The 17,225-nt window shown below is 41.1% G+C and overlaps 1 protein-coding gene across 2 annotated transcripts; it reads right to left on the minus strand.

Moving 5' to 3' along the window:
- Positions 1–265: 265 nt before the first annotated feature.
- DNAJA2 (DnaJ heat shock protein family (Hsp40) member A2) lies at positions 266–16,864 on the minus strand. 2 transcript variants are annotated; one of them, XM_021705839.2, is made up of 9 exons: positions 16,339–16,864; positions 14,825–14,884; positions 14,301–14,524; positions 11,628–11,708; positions 11,243–11,376; positions 8,559–8,755; positions 2,541–2,685; positions 2,235–2,362; positions 266–1,484 (listed from the first exon to the last, which is right to left on the minus strand). In XM_021705839.2, exons 1-9 carry the CDS (start codon positions 16,414–16,416, stop codon positions 1,293–1,295), a joined length of 1,239 nt encoding a protein of 412 aa, XP_021561514.1. In that variant the 5' UTR covers positions 16,417–16,864; the 3' UTR covers positions 266–1,292. The 2 variants fall into 2 exon arrangements, with proteins under 2 accessions (XP_021561514.1, XP_044778068.1); XM_044922133.1 differs by lacking the exon at positions 16,339–16,864 and adding an exon at positions 16,005–16,066.
- Between the last annotated feature and the right edge of the window lie 361 nt (positions 16,865–17,225).

Here is a 17,225-nt window from a genome sequence, read left to right on the forward strand (position 1 = left end):
CTCTGCCTCTCTCTCTCTCTCTGTCTCTCATGAATAAATAAATAAAATCTTTAAAAAAAAAAAATAAATAAATAAAAAAATAAAAAGATCTACTCTGGGAATGAAAAGGTAATAGAAGATGGAAAGAAGAGCGACACAACATCCTCTTCATAGTAGTTTTACCTGATTTTTCTCATACCAGCCTGAGTCTTACTTTTCTATAAAACATTAGTAATCAGTGCTTCCCCCAATCTCAAATATTCAACTTAATGGAGACAGAGAATCTTTAACTTAACATTTAATGAAAACAGAGCATTTTAACAGGTTCTTTGCAGACATGGTTCTAATATTGATTTGCTGTTACCTTATTTTTAAAAGGTGGGGTGGTGGGGAGATACAGAGGCTAGATTAACCTGGCCCCAACGCTCAGGATCGTAACTTACGAGTTACATAACTCTGATGTCCTTGACTGTACAAAGCATCAATTGAAGCCAATAAAGCCTGTTTCTACCAACATATCAAACTTTCTCTTTGCCTTTTAAAACTATAAAATGGGCACGTACCTGAGGCATAGGCTTCAGGCCAATGGGTTTTTAAGGGCTGCTTAAGAACCAGAATGAAGGATACATTCTCCAGCTTAAGGATACATTTTACAGTTCAAAGTATGTTCTTCCTTCTAAAAATGTGACACAAAGAATAATTTATACCAACTGCTTTTTATTATCGAGTTTCAGAAACCTTTCACAAGATGGTAAAAAAAAAGGGGGGGGGGAGGACTTTACAACCACAGCTAATGTTATTTTTTTCTCCATTGTTCCCAGTCAGCTCCAAACCCATTGTGTGCAAAGCCCATTTTTCCATGCATCTAAACGATAGATACAGGCTATGAAATTCTTTATTCTATTTGTAGCAGCTTATGCAGGTGCAGCCAAACACAAAGCTTCAGGACAAATTGTACACAAACTTTACAATGTGGGATTTGGATTTAAAATATGAAACATAAAATCTACACAAAACTGATAAAAATCAAGCACAGATACCAGGACTGAAACTTATAACCCATGTGTGAAAGGGAGTCTTGTTTCCTTTCAAGTGCTTTATTCTGCTACAGAACAGTCAAAATGAAGATGTAAAGCTTTGTGGTTAGTTTAAATTATACACTCTGTAGATACTATACCAATTTTAAAAGTTACACATAGACCAACAGATGTCCATCAGTTCCTCTGGATTGACCAGACACTCCAGCTGGATCGCTGAAAGCAAACCGGGCAAATGTGGAAAGAAAATCCACCTGTGCAATTTGTTTGCAGAGGTTACTGATGGGCACATTGCACTCCTGGTCCATGATGGCTGCTGCTTTCTTCATCAGAGCTATCGTTATAGGCTTCACGCCTCTGACCACCTCCCGAGCCCCGAGTGCTATCAAATTCTTGAAGCTCTACCTCCTCTGTGTCTCCAATTATGTTTGGAACTTCTGGTCTAGATGGCAGAAGATCTTCTAGCTCCTTTATGAAAATCAAAACAAAACAAAAAGGTTAGTTTGTGAGCTATCTTCAACTTCCCTTTGGATACAATCTAAGGTATATCCAAGGTATATGCTTCTTTGAGAGTTAAAGTAGATAAATCTAGTGCACTTTAAGCCAGAGATCACAAACTAATGACCCACAGATCAAATATGCAGACATCTTTTGTAAAACCCAACCACTGCTTAGAAAACAAAAAACCAGAAGTAGCTGCCAACATTTAAACGCTGGAAAATTTTACAGAAGACATGCCTTCCTGCATGGAAGGACTAATGCTAATAAGCTTTCGAAAGGTTGCCTCTTTAGGGGAGGGATCTGGTGTCCAGGGAGTCCCAATCCTTCCACCACCAACTTACATCCAGTCTGCTTTAATTCTTTACTATTCCCTGCTTGGCACCATCAATATTTACACCAGCAAGATTTGTTTTTGTTGTTGTTGTTTTGTTTTTTAAGAGAGAAACAAAGAGTGTGGGTGGGGGGAGAGGGAGAGAGAGAACCTGAAGCAGGTTCCACATCCGGTGAGGAGCCTGACATGGGGCTTGAAATACAGTTGGATGCTTAAGCAACTGAGCCACCCAGGCACACCAAGCTTTGCTTTTAATAATCACCAGGACGGCCCAACAATCACTCAAATGTTAAAAAATCTTAGCACCCAAAACAAATCAAAGGTGACAAACACCTCACTGTTAAACTTTAAGTAATGTGTTGCTTATATTTAGAGAGAACACTTACAGAAAGCTTGTCTGGGTTGATCCAGTTGTTTTCAGGAAACTGCACATCAAACTTTATGTAGAGATCACCTTTTTCAAAGGGATTACGATACTGTGGCATTCCTTCCCCTCGAACTACACGGACACATCCTATTATTTGAGTAAGTAAAAAGGAAATTATTAGAATTTTACCCAAGAAGAAAGGTGCTCAATAATTCTTTTGAGAGTCACCTACTATAAAAAAATTACAAACTGGAAAAAAAAAAAAAACCCAACAACAAAAACAAAACCACATGGAATCCTGGATTAGACAAAAATCAAGATTTACCTGGTTCAATTACTTTTCCGGGGGGGTATTTCACCACAATCTGACGTCCATCAAGGTGCTTAAATGTGAACTGAAATCCACATAGAGCTTCAACAAGTCCTATCTTATATGTCATGTGCAAGTCATTCCCATCTCTCTGGAACACCTACAAATAAATAAAGCACACAAAACACATTAAAAAAAAAAATTATGAAGCCATACCCTGTTGTGCTGTGTTCCTTGAAATGATTTCAAAACCTTAATTCTACCATTCATTGTAAAAGCCAAACTGTTGTCATCCCTAATTCCCTGAATTTATATAAAGAAACCTAGCTATTCTCATGTAATATGCTAGAAACATCTATCAAAAAAGCATTGGGAGGAGCACCTGGGTGGCTCAGTTAGTTAAGCATTTGCCTTCGGCTCGGGTCCTGATCCCAGGGTCCTGGGATCAAGCCCTGAATTGGGCTCCCTGCTCAGTGGGGAGTCTGCTTCTCCCTCTCTTTCTGCCCTTCCCCCTGCTGGTGCGCGCTGTCAAATGATTAAATAAAATCTTAAAAAAAAAAAAAAAAGGAAAGAAAACAATTGGAATTAAGAAAACTGGCTCTAATAAAGCATAGCTCAGGCTCCAAAAAACAGAACCAGAAATATTCTGCAACTGTGGCTCATTTCCTGACCCTGTCTCTGAGCAAAAAAAGGTGTAGACAGTCTAGCAGGATTCTGTAGAAGAGGTTCATCTTGGAAGTGCTCCCCAGACATGACTGTAACAGGGGAAGGGGAGAGCCCAAGTTCAACATAAAAAGCTCAACCACTAAATGGGCTCAATATCATGCTTTACACATATACAAGTAAGTATTACCTCACCTAAAATTCAAAATTTGCTTAGATGAATATAAATCAAACAGCAGTGCCAACAGTGACTAATTACAATATTAGTCTATGGCTTAGGTAATGCAAAGATTATTCAAAAAACATCAAGTATATTTCTGAGCTTTCAACGTGTAGGAAAAATACATCCAATTTCACACATACCTTACTTATAGTTTTTGCTTATTAGAATTTACAAACATCTATACTTCGCTTTTGAAATTTAAGATGAAACAAAACTGCAATGAAAGGTCACCTAGATTTTTTTCAATACAAAATAGTCTCTCCGGGCGCCTGGGTGACTCAGTTGGTTAAGCGACTGCCTTCGGCTCAGGTCATGATCCTGGAGTCCTGGGATCGAGTCCCACATCGGGCTCCCTGCTCGGCGGGGAGCCTGCTTCTCCCTCTGACCCTCCCCCATCTCGTGCTCTCTCTCTCTGTCTCATTCTCTCTCTCAAATAAATAAAATCTTTAAAAAAAAAAAAAAAAAAAAACAAAATAGTCTCTCCTCCAAAGAACAAAACAGATGAACATAAGGGAAGGGAAGGAAAAATAAGACAAAAATAGAGAGAGAGGCAAACTGTAAGAGACTCAACAAAAGGGAAGAAGATTGCTGGAGGGCAGATGGGATAATGGGTGATGGGCATTAAGGAGAGCACTTGATGTAATGGGCATTGGGTGCTATATGCAACTGATGAGGGGCGCATGGGTGGCTCAGTCGTTAAGTGTCTGCCTTCGGCTCAGGTCATGATCCCAGGGTCCTGGGATCGAGCCCCGCATCGGGCTCCCTGCGGCGGGAAGCCTGCTTCTCCCTCTCCCACTCTCCCTGCTTGTGTTCCCTCTCTCTCTGTGTCTCTATCAAATAAATAAACATTAAAAAAAAAAAAAGAGATTTGTATGTTTCAGCTATAGCACCCACCCTAATCTCATGGCCTGACAATTCCTTCAGCACAAACTTTGGGAGTAAAAAAAAAAAAAGCCCCAAACAAAACAACTACAAGCTTTTTCATGAACTAGTTGAGACTAGCCAAATTTTCTTAGAAGGCTAACATTTTCAGGGTGCCTGGGTGGCTCAGTCGGTTGAGCGTCCGACTCTTGGTTTCGATTTGGCTAAGGTCCGGTCATGATCCCAGAGTCATGGCATCGGCCCGCATCCTGGCTCTGTGCTCACGAGGGAATCTGCTTGAGATTCTCTCTCCCTCCCTCCCCTCTCTGAAATAAATCAATCCTTAAAAAAAAGAAAGGTTAATATTTTCAGTGGTATTAATTAAATAAAAGCCTAAATCTCGGGCTCCAATTTACTTTACTGGTCATAGTAAAACCATGAAGTAACATCCTTTGACCTCTCACCAGCTGAACTTCCACTCTAACCTCTAACATCTCCTATTTTCTACTTTAGACAGTTACATCTGCTGTCTGTTGGAAATTCCATGCAATTCCACCACTTCCAACAATTTTAAGAGGTGACCTTCTTCCAAACGCCTCCCCACAGCCCCAAGAAAGAAAAGCAATTTATTCTGAGAATCAGATCTCATCTGATTCTACATTATCCTTGAGGGACGACTACCTTGTATTTAGAAAGCAAAGCCAAGCCCATGGAGCCCAAAGCTAGTACTAAATGGGGAGTCAGAACTTAGATGCTTGTCTCCAAAACCAGTAATCTGTATTTTAAAAATCCTAACTCAATTATGTAGCAACACTAAAGACTGAATGTAGGATAAAAAAAAGTTTCACCACCAGTCTGACATACCAAAAACTCTCCTCCAAATAAACATTACTTCTTAACTTCTCCATTACCCTCCTGCTGCTGCATGCCACACACCATTTGGTAACTGTCCTCAAACTATTCCAATGAGGGCGCCTGGGTGGCTCAGTTGGTTAGGCGACTGCCTTCAGCTCAGGTCACGATCCCAGGGTCCTGGGATCGAGTCCCGCATTGGGCTCCCTGCTCTGCAGGGAGCCTGCTTCTCCCTCTCCCACTCCCCCTGCTTGTGTTCCCTCTCTCGCTGTGTCTGTCAAATAAATAAATAAAATCTTTAAAAAAAAAAAAAAAAAACTATTCCAATGATAGATCAATGAAAATACCCACATGTTGTCTGTACCGTCTTACAATACAGTTTATACCCAAGCATATTATAAACATCTCAATTACCTAGCTATCTTTCTGCCTTTCTGCCTTGTTACATGGTGTTGTGCACGAAAGGCATGATTGAACAAATGAAGAAATGGCTACAATGCCAATTAACAGAGAATCTTTTTTTTTTATTTAATTTTTTTTAATTCTTATGTTAATCCCCATACATTACATCATTAGTTTTAGATGAAGTGTTCCATGATTCATTGTGCATAACACCCAGTGCTCCATGCAGAATGTGCCCGCCTCAATACCCACCACCAGGCTAACCCATCCTCCCACCCCCTCCCCTCTAGAACCCTGTTTGTTTTTCAGAGTCCATCGTCTCTCATGGTTCGTCTCCCCCTCCGATTTCCCCCGCTTCATTCTTCCCCTCCCGCTACCTTCTTCTTCTTCTTTTTTTCTTAACATATATTGCATTATTTGTTTCAGAGGTACAGATCTGAGATTCAACAGTCTTGCACAATTCACAGCGCTTACCAGAGCACATACACTCCTCAGTGTCTATCACCCAGTCACCCCATCCCTCCCACCCCACCCCCCACTCCAGCAACCCTCAGTTTGTTTCCTACAATTAAGAATTCCTCGTATCAGTGAGATCATATGATACATATCTTTCTCTGTTTGACTTATTTCACTCAACATAATACCCTCCAGTTCCATCCACGTCGTTGCAAATGGCAAGATCTCATTCCTTTTGATGGCTGCATAATATTCCATTGTATATATATACCACATCTTCTTTATCCATTCATCTGTCGATGGACATCTTGGCTCTTTCCACAGTTTGGCTATTGTGGACATTGCTGCTATAAACATCGGGGTGCACGTACCCCTTCGGATCCCTACTTTTGTATCTTTGGGGTAAATACCCAGTAGCGCAATTGCTGGATCATATGGTAGCTCTATTTTCAACTTTTTGAGGAACAACAGAGAATCTTTTAAAAGAGTTACAGCTCTTTTTGGGGCTCCTGGGTGGCTCAGTTGAGCGTCCAGACTCTTGCTTTCGGCTCAGGTCCTGATCTCAGGGTTGTGAGATCAAGCCCCATGTTGGGCTCTGCACTGAGTGTGGAGTCTGCTTGAGATTTGCTCTCCCTCTGCCCCTCCCCCCCAACTCTTTCTCAAATAAATAAATAAATCTTTGGGGGAAAACAACTACAGGGTTACAAATATTTCAACCTACAAGACCCTAAAGCAGAATTCCAGGAATTACTATTTTTTAGCAAGCAGGAAGCCCTTGCTATTTGTACGTTTGGCAATATCCACAAAGGGCCTAGATATATATATAGTAATTTATAGCTTTGCTGAGGTAAGAAATTTATCCTGAGAAAGGTTAGTATAGGAGAGCAAGCCACAATCTAGTTAGAGAATTAATCTAACCAATCTAATTCCCAGAATCTACATCTCAATATGGCTTTACTCTCTATTAGATTCTTTTAAGTGATTTTCAAAATTTATCTTACTTGTAGAAATCACCACCAAAAGAGAGAAAATTTCAGTACAAACTAAAAAGGTGGTTGACTTGTGATATAAGGACCTTCAGAGAAACTCAAGTCAATGTGGTCAAGTACAATGCCAGAACCCTGTCAAAAATCAGAATCTGGGTGATTACTAAAGAGGTTTCCTGAATAGCTCCAGATACCGTCTTCAAGAATAAAGGCCCACAGTATACTCTATAGCACATTAAAAAATACACGTGCGGGGGCACCTGGGTGGCTCATTCGGTAAACTGTCTGCCTTCAGCTCAGGTCACGATCCCGGGGTCCTGGGATCGAGCCCTGCATCAGGCTCCCTGCTCAGCAGGGAACCTGCTTCTCCCTCTCCCTTTGCTGCTCCCCCTGCTTGTGCTCTCCCGCTCGGTCAAATAAATAAATAAAATCTCAAAAAAATACACATGCAATGGTATAATCAAAATAATATACACTAGACCAGATCGTTGGACCAGTTAATTATGCCTTATACATAACATACAATATATATCCAAAATAATAATAATTATTTTAAAGATTTTATTTATTTGAGAGAGCATGCAAGCAGGGGTGGGGGGAGGGGCAGAGGGAGAGGGAGAAGCAGACTCTCAACTGAGCAGGAAGGCTGATTTGGGCTCGATCCCAGGACCCCAAGATCATGACCTGAGCGGAAGGCAGATGCTTAACCAACTGAGTCACCCAGGTGCCCCCAAAATAATTTTTCTTACTGCAGAACCTTTTAAGAAAAGCTCACATGGTTAACCCAGTATGTAAAAACTAATCAAGAGAGCAGCACTGAAGACTGAAGCCCTATCTACCACTCACCCTCTATCAAAGGAGTTTCACAATGAAAAATAAGCTGCCTTAGATAATCTGGTCCAATGCCCTTCTTTTTTTTTTTTTTTTAAAGATTTTATTTATTTATTTGCAGAATGAGAGAGAGAGCACATGAGAGGGGGGAGGGTCAGAGGGAGAAGCAGGCTCCCCGCTGAGCAGGGAGCCCGATGCGGGACTCGATCCAGGGACTCCAGGATCATGACCTGAGCCGAAGGCAGTCGCTTAACCAACTGAGCCACCCAGGCGCCCGCCCTTTTTTTTTTTAAGATTTTATTTATTAGAAGAGAGAGAGACAGTGAGAGAGGGAACACAAGCAGGGGAAGTGGGAGAGGGAGAAGCAGCCTTCCCGCGGAGCAGGGAGCCCGATGCGGGGCTTGGTCAGGACCTGAGTGGAAGGCAGACGCTTAATGACTGAGCCCCCCCCAAGCGCCCCAATGCCCTTATTTTCATACAAGGAAACTGGGGTATAACCACAACAGGATTACTTAAGATTATAGTGCTAATCAATGGCTGAGCTGGAACCAAAACTGACTCCTTTTCAGTGCTTCTGAAAGCACCTGCTTTGTTGGTCTACTAAGCAAGTCAGTTCTTATAAACTCAGCCCAACCACTTAACTTCATTTATGTTCAGTGTTGTTCCAAAGAACCCAAAAAGATCTAAACCTGTATCTTGACCGCAAGACCCATTTCTGAATAAAACAAAAATCAAACAAACAAACAAAAAGGGATTTACCTCATGTTCCTTCTCTTGTAGCAAAAGAACAATGTCTCCTGGTTCCACTCCTGGGGCCTGATCTGCTTCCCCAGTGAATGTAATTCTCTGTCCATGTTTCATGCCTTTGTCTACGTGGACTTCAAGAATCTTGACTTCTTTAATCACCTTCTTCCCCTCACATTTTTTACAGCGGTCCTTTTCATTAATTACCTCTCCTAGAAAGAGAGTAACATTAAAACTTCCAGCAAGAGTACTACGTTGCACTCTTTTTTTTTTTTTTAAAGATTTTATTTATTTGACAGAGAGACACAGTGAGAGAGGGAACACAAGCAGGGGGAGTGGGAGAGAGAGAAGCAGGCTTCCCGCCGAGCAGGGAACCCAATGCGGGGCTCGATCCCAGAACCCTGGGATCATGACCTGAGCCGAAGGCAGACGCTTAACGACTGAGCCACCCAGGTGCCCCCTACATTGCACTCTTAAGATACGTCTTAATAATGTTTTTATTCATTAAATAAATGTTCTGCATTTAACTGCTATCTAAAATTTTATTTATTTTTATTTTATATATTTTTTTAAAGATTATATTTATTCATTTGAGACAGAGAGAGAGAGAGAGAGCACCAGCAGGGGGAGAGGCAGAGGGAGAGGGAGAAGCAGGCTCCCCGCCGAGCCAGGAGCCCGACGTGGAGCTCAACCCCAGGACCCTGGGATCATGACCTGAGCTGAAGGCAGACGCTTAACAATCTGAGCCACCCAGGTGCCCCTAAAGTTTTGTTTAAATTATCATTCTTAATAACAGAAACTCACATCTTACTACAGGTTACCTGAAGGACCCAGCTACCTGGTTCCCTCTATTTCAAAGAAACGTATGAGAAATGTAATGTATCTTAAACACTACTCTCTTGGCTCCTGACTCTATTTCCTGAAGTTAAAACAAAGCCTAAGCTTCAAGGAAAAAAAAATGGGTGGTCAGATGCTGAAGCTTCTACAAGTGCTACTTCCTTTTTTGTTTTCAGGCTTAGTTTCAAGTAAGTTTAACTCTGCTGACAGAGACAACCCAAATAAAAACTTAAATATCTTTTATGGCTCATTATTACATTGTATAGTTGGTAGGAGATTTTATTTATTTCCTAGACTAACCCCTGCTCAGATGTCCTATTATGGATCTTCCTTTTATTTAGGTATGCTATCACTGAGAAATTTCCAAAACCAATTAAGAAATGGCTAAATTTTAGCTGACACTGAGTACCCCCATACCACGTTTAGAACAACACAGCTTCTTTTCTATGTGTTCTCCTGAAACATTAATTAGTGGTATAATAAAGTAAAACTGAAGTTCTACATGTGAAAAAATAGCATTGATTTCTACTGGCTGATTATTGGCACACTTTAATGCTTAGGTAACATGTATAATTAATGACTTGAGGGACTATTTCTAGAACACTGCTTTCAAAAAGTATGTTCTGCAAAACACCAGTTCCTCATAATGGAATGGCACATGGGTAAAGATTTCAGTAAACTTTGGTTTCTTTTTTTTTTTTTTTTTTTAAGATTTTATTTATTTATTCATGAGAGACAGAGAGAGAGACAGAGGCAGAGGGAGAAGCAGGCTCCCCGCGGAGCAGGGAGCCCGATGCGGGACTCGATCCCAGGACCCTGGGATCATGACCCGAGCCGAAGGCAGACACTCAACCGACTGAGCCACCCAGGCGTCCCAAAACTTTGGTTTCTTGATAGCAGGAACTGTTAAGAGGCTTTAATAAGGTAAAGTGCACTAAGACTTTCCAGGAGGGGAATATAATATGCAGTTTCTCCATTATTTCACCACTTCCTGGAGTAATTTGGAAAAAGATGGTCTAGAACTGTGCTGTCCAATATGGTAGCCACCAGCCGGTCTAGAACTGTGCTGTCCAATATGGTAGCCACCAGCCATCTGTGACTATTTAAAGTTTAAATTAATTAAAATTAAAAATTCAGTTCCTCAGTCACACTAGCTACATTTCATGTACTGAATAGTCACAGGTGGCTAGTGGTGACCATACTCAACATTGCATATATAGAACATCTCCATCATTGTAGGAAAATTTTACTAGATGGCACTGCTCTAGAACAGGGTCTGGTAAACTAAATCCCCAGGCCAAATTGGGTATGCCCTTGTTTTTCTAAGAAATGTTTAACTGGAAGTCAGTCATGCCCATTTGGTTATATATTGTCTATGGCTAAAAAGCACTACAAGGACAGAGGTGAGTAGTAGTTTCAGAAATCACTCTGAGCCTAAGTATTTCAAAGTCATTTAAAACCTAAAGTATTTACTTCTGTGAGAAGCTTCAATTCCCCTTACCTATCCTTAAAAGCTAGCTAAAGCTTACAGTAAAATCCTCCACTTATCAGAATAACTAAACAATTTGCTGTCTCCCTCTTTATCAAATATAACCTTTAATAACATAAAGGGACAAAGGACTTTGCCCATCCTTTCGGAACTAAAGACTAACATTTTATTGAACATAATACAAATTTACTGTCCGTGTTCATTGGGCCTGTGCATAATAGAATAATTATTTTCACATTCTTCTTTTAGAACTCTGTATCTTTTAATAAGATGAATACAAACACATATTAAAAAAGAAAAATTGTAAGCCTCTCCAATTCCTGCATTTCTAATCCATTTCAACATAAAAGCAGAGAAGTATTGGCATGCATACCTTCTCCATTACAGTCAGAACACACAGACTGCATCTGTTGTACCATTCCTGGAGCCAGCTGTCTGATCATGATGCGTACACCTCGACCCCGACAAGCACTACACTTCTGAACAGCTCCAGACTTTCCACCTTGGCTAAAGCAAGCAAATATATAAATTAGATTTTTGCCCACAGACCATTCCATTGGCCATGACAAACAGGAAATGTGCTTTTTACCTTCATCTTCAACCCCCAATGACTAGTATTTAAACTGACTTTCAAATGTATCAGAAAATGTTCTGTGTTGGGTAGTTTAAATCATGAACAATTTTTACCTGGTATAGACTAAAAGTGCCACTGAAAGAACAGATGGAAATTTATTTCATAAACCTGAACACACACTTACCCACTGCATGCACTACAGAGTACATTCTTGCTAAGTTGTAGTTTGGTTGTCTTGCCATTATACAGATCTTCTAAAGACACTCTGGGGAGAAAAGAATTAGGTCCAATCAAATTTTGCCAAGTTCTCCTAAATACAAGATATAAATGACCGCTGATACAGCAAATTCCACTATAACCTTTTAAAGAATTCAAAATCATCTTACATTAATTAAGTCAACTGATCGAAGTTTTATTTTGTGGCTCAAATAAGCAGAAGACTTTTATGATTATGGACAGTATCCATGGTTCTCAAAGCCACAACCTATAGGATCAGGCTAACAATTTGTTATGCTACATTTTCTGACAGAGCTGATAACTGAACAAACTCAAGCATCACAACCTTCTTCTGGCCTCAGGCAGGAGGCCCTTCATCTAATCCAATCCTCTGAATGAGGTACAATTATTATCCTCATTTTACAAGACAAAACTGAGCAGATGGGTTAACTTGCCTTACTTGATCACATAGGCAGCTTGGTTCCAGAGTCCATGCTCTACTAAAGGCTTTGCTCCCCCCAAGGACAATTTTTAGAAAGGTGACAAAGTTATATTACAACTTATGGGAGTTATATGCAACTTAGATAGCGTATGTCTCAAAAACAAAAGTAACCTTATCAGCAGTGTGACAGAGAGGAGGGAAAGGTTTTCAACAGGGAGCCTAGAAGCTTAAGAGGTCTTAAGGACCCACTGACTTATAATCAAAATTATATATTTGAACTTCTACCAAATTTCCAAAGGGGTCTATCATCAAAAAAAAAAGAAAAAAAAAAGGAGAGTTTAAAAGCCTATTAAAAATGCGTAACTGATAAAACCCAATTTGCCTTTATATAGCATATTTGAATTACAGGACCATTCATTTCCAAACTAACCTCAAAAAAACCTATGTATATCAAGTCTCAAAAAGACTATTCTTTTAGGATATGAACGCAATGCTTTTAATGTGGTTTTACCCTTCTCACTGTGTTTTTAAAACTCCTTTAGCAGTGAAGATTTACTTTAAAATAGAGGAACAATTGTTAAAAGTATTTTGCAAAGCACCTATACTATTTATATTGTGGCATTCCAACTTTCCCCAAATCATTATTTCAAGCTTAAATTTATACGTTCTAGACAGTATAAGAATAAAACACTGATGGACAAAACATTAGCAACACTTTCAAATAATAACATAGCTACAGCTTAATCAGACAAAAGCAACTGGCTGCATCTGTCTTTTTACTCTTAACAATCTTTAACCAAATCATCTACAGAAAGCGAAGAGGTAGATCTTTTCCTCCTTACATATTAAATTACACTTAGTATGCAAAACCACTACCTAAGAGGCCAGAAAAACACACACTTCAACAAACATGGCCAATGAAGGAAAAATGTGGGTAATGGTCTGGCCAAGCTGGCACTCTCCACCAATGGTGCTAAACTGGCACAATCCTTTACAAGGCAATTTAGTTGTATTTATCAGCCTCAAAACACTGATGCCTGCCTGAGAATCTCTGCCAAGAAAAGACAAAGCTGTATATAAAGATACTCAAAGCAGCTATTTACTACAGAAAAAAATTGGCAACATCCTCTGGAAAAGGTGAATGCTTGAATAAATCATGGAATTGAATATTATAAAGACACCCAAAATGAAATCTTATAAAAATAGGTAAATTTTAGGGTGGCCGGTTAGCTCAGTTGGTTAGAGCATGGTGCTGATAACAATAGGTAAATTTTAAATAATGTTAAAAGAAAATAGCATTTGCGGTATACAATGAAAAAAATTTTTAAGTGAATATTAATTTTTTAAGACACAGCAAGTACTTTCTTGATCTTATTTACTTCTTAAATCACTTTTGTATCAAAGAAAAAAAGAACTAATCACACTGTACAACTATTACTCTTGGAATAATATCCAAATGATAATTTCTGAGGATAAAGTCTTTTAAAATACAAAATTTAAGAATGAGATCCAAACAATGTAGTTTACACTTCCTCTAATCTACTCAAACATATAAATTAGGTAATATGAAATATTTTAAATAAACACTTGAAAGTCTATGGCATTTGCTAGTAAAACCACTATTGGTTCATGAAAAGAGGATAAAAGACCTCACAAACTTTGCAAAGTAAAATAGCTATTTTCATACTGTAGAGCTCATGGGCTCACAGTCTAAGACCAAGGTCAGACACCATTCATGTGTTGGCAGGTTAGAAGCCAGCAAGCTCCATGGAAACCAATTCAGGAGAGTTCACATGGAGGATCAAGTAATGAGTGACTGTAACATGTAAACAAACTAGTCAGAGTCACTCACTGTGTTAAGTTTTTAAATAAAAAGTAACTTGAAAAATTTAAATACTTAAAAAGAAAATAATCTTCATAACTGAAATTTTAAATCACGTAGTAACAAGCGGCTTCAGATCAATATAACAAAACCATCTGCCTCCTCTGTAGAAATATCAACCATCCTTTAAGATCTATAGCAAAATACAAACACCCAGGTTATCAAATTTAATTTTGTCACCCAATGAGGATAGTAAGGAAATGAAAGATTTTTTTTTCTGACAATAGGACGTTTTTGATACCTTTATCTTTACTAAGCATTACTACTTGAAAAAATAGTACTTAATATTTTTTTAAAAAAGAAAAAAAGATATTCACTTAAGTGGATGCATCATGTCTTCTCCTCTTCTTCTGCCATTTCGACTTCTACTCTGATTGCCCATGAAGCCGAACAATCCCCCACCAAAAATGTGAGAGAAAATATCATCCATGCCACCACCTCCACCGCTACCTTCCCGAAGACCTTGTTCTCCATATCTGTCATATAATTCACGCTTCTCAGGGTTTGACAGTACTTCATATGCAAAACTGATTTCTTTGAACTATAAAAGAAAAAAAAGTAACAAGGAAAACAACTGGATTTTCAAGTAGAGGAGTGGGGCAAAGACTACAGGAATCTGGAATCCAATTATTATAACAAAAGCTATAAATTACCTTTGGTTTGATTCTGGTCCTATCTCCCACCTACCACTGCCCGGAATGTTAGCATTCCCATTACAAAACCAAAATACTCTTCATGTAAAAATTTGGCTCTATGGTAAGAGATGGGACTTTTCTTGACTTTTTTCAAGCAGGGCAATTTAAAACTGAAACCTCATGGGGCAAAATCTCAAATAACTTACTTTGTCACCAGCATTTGGATTCTTATCAGGATGGTATTCCTTGGCTAACTTTCTGTATGCCTTCAATAAAAAATAAAATAAAAAAAAAAAGGTTACATACAAAATCTGATTTAAAGATTTATGAGTACTAAATATCCATTTTTCTGAGAAGCAATGTTTTAAAATCAAACCTTCCAAAAACATCTTTTATTCATTGAGACTGACAAACTGGATTCGTAAGCTGAGAAAATATCTCAATATTGTTTACTAATTTATCCACCTCAATACTGTTTACTCACTAACCAAAAACAAAATATCGAAAAATTTCATATTTTCACTATTGGCAAATGTCTTTGATGGCCAGTAACCAGACCAAGAAAACTCTAATGAACGCTAAAGAAATGATTGTTAAGCTTGTTAAAACTGCGAAATATTTTAACTAAAAATTAAGCTAAGGTAAGAACCTCTGCTCAGGATGGCTCCTGCCTTCCCTCTAATTGAAACATCAAGAGAAGCTCCTTTTATTTTTTCATATGGCGGATTAATCAGGGTGTTAATTAACTGGAGTAACTTCAGTCTTCCTGAAGTTGCATACATTTAGGTGGCTAGAATATACCGCACTTAAGTCTTTATTCACAGACACATGAATTATATAATACAGACTAGCATTTCCGGTAAGGTAACAGGAAGTCCATTTTACTCTCAACTCTACCCGTCCCAATGCCTAAGGAGCAGTCTCATTTTTTCCCAGCTTACAAATCTGGATACTCTAAGCTCGGTGAAGACCGAGTAGGGCTCAGTCAAATGCCGCAAGTGCTCTGAAATCCTGAGATCAAAGATTCGCAGCATTGCAGACAGCAATAAGGCCTTATATTTATTTTTAGTGTACACTCAGGTGTTTGGCTGGTATCCACGACTTACTCCTGAACCGAGTACAGAAACATCTAGGTTACCTGCCCACAGAACAATACACCAAAACAGAGACCCACGGGGCGGTGGGCGAAGGAGGAAGAGTGGGAGGTGCTCCTGCGGCTGCGGCACCCAGGAAACATCCCCAACCGCCCGGAGGCGCCGGCGGGGGCGGCCTCAACCCTCCCGCCAGGCCCTAGACCCAGCCCGGACTCGGCTCCGAAGCCGACGACCGCGGCGTGGACAATTTCTCTCCCCCGAGGCCGGGATGCGCTGCGCGCCTCTGTCCAACCTGTTTTTCCAGGGTGATGACCTCCGCGCGGGGAGGGCCGCGCAGGCTGCAACCTCCCGGGAGCGCCCTGCCTCCGGCGCCCGCCGGGGGAGGGAGGAAGGAAGCGTTCTCGTCGTGTTTGCGCAGAGGCGGGTTTTATTTGCTGCATTTGCGGGCAGGCGGGGCCGACCGCCCAAGGTCAGCCGAGGCCGGTCTCGCTGCCGCCGCCGCCCCCCAGCCTGAGCCCGCCACGTCCGGCGCCGGCTCGTGGGCAGCCCCGTAGCGCGGCCTGGCCGCCTCAGCCAAGCAGGCCCGCGCCCCTCACACCCTGCCCGGCCGTCCCGCTCCCCACTACCTTCTTCAGCTCGTTCTCGCTGGCGCCGGGCGGGACGCCCAGGATGTCGTATAGCTTGGTGTCGGCCACGTTTGCCATGGCGGCCGGCCGGGCAGCGCTTAGGGAAGAAGGCGACGGAGCGGACGGAGCGAAGCCAGGCCCACAGCGGCGTCGGCGGCAGCGCAGGCCAAGGAAGACAGCGAGGGGGAAGAGGGGCGGGGCTGAACTTTGACCCGGCGCACGGCGCGCCGTGACGTCGCTGCGCGGTGTCCGCCCCTGAGCCCTCGGCCCCGGCCGTTGGGGGTCGTGGTGGTGAAGGACCCGGCGGAAGGCTCGCTTCTCCTCAGGGTCCAGTCACCGGGGCGGGGTCCAGCGTAGAAACTGAGAGAACTGTGACCCGCGCTTTCCAAGAATTCGGCTCTCTGCGAAAAGCGTGTATGGAGGGTGCTGAGGGGATGAAGAGGCCACCCCCTCGGTCAGCTTCGAGTCCGGCGGGCGAGAAAACCAGGCCGGGCCCCCGCGGGAAGCCCCGCAGAGGTCGTCCTCCGAATCCGAGATGCCGCAGGTGGACCCTCTGCGTCTGGTTCCCTCGGGGTTTAAGATGAAAAACAGCACCTGGGTGTGTGTCTGTCTTTGTGTCTCTGTCGTGTGTGTTTTGTATTAAGAAATTTTTAAACATTCACCAAAAGTAGTATGTTGCACCGAAGAGTACAACAGTTAGCTACATCTTACCGATTTTGTTTATCTCCTCCCACCCATACTTCCTAATCTCCATTGTTTTAAGGGAAACCATTTTATTCATAAATGTATGTACCTAATATGCCTTTTAAGGCATAATCACATTTAATGAAATTGAGTCCATCTAATTCATTGTCCATGTTCGGATTATCACCGTTGCCTTAATGACC

This window comes from Neomonachus schauinslandi, chromosome 16, assembly GCF_002201575.2.
Source record: "Neomonachus schauinslandi chromosome 16, ASM220157v2, whole genome shotgun sequence".
NCBI lineage: Eukaryota > Metazoa > Chordata > Mammalia > Carnivora > Phocidae > Neomonachus > Neomonachus schauinslandi.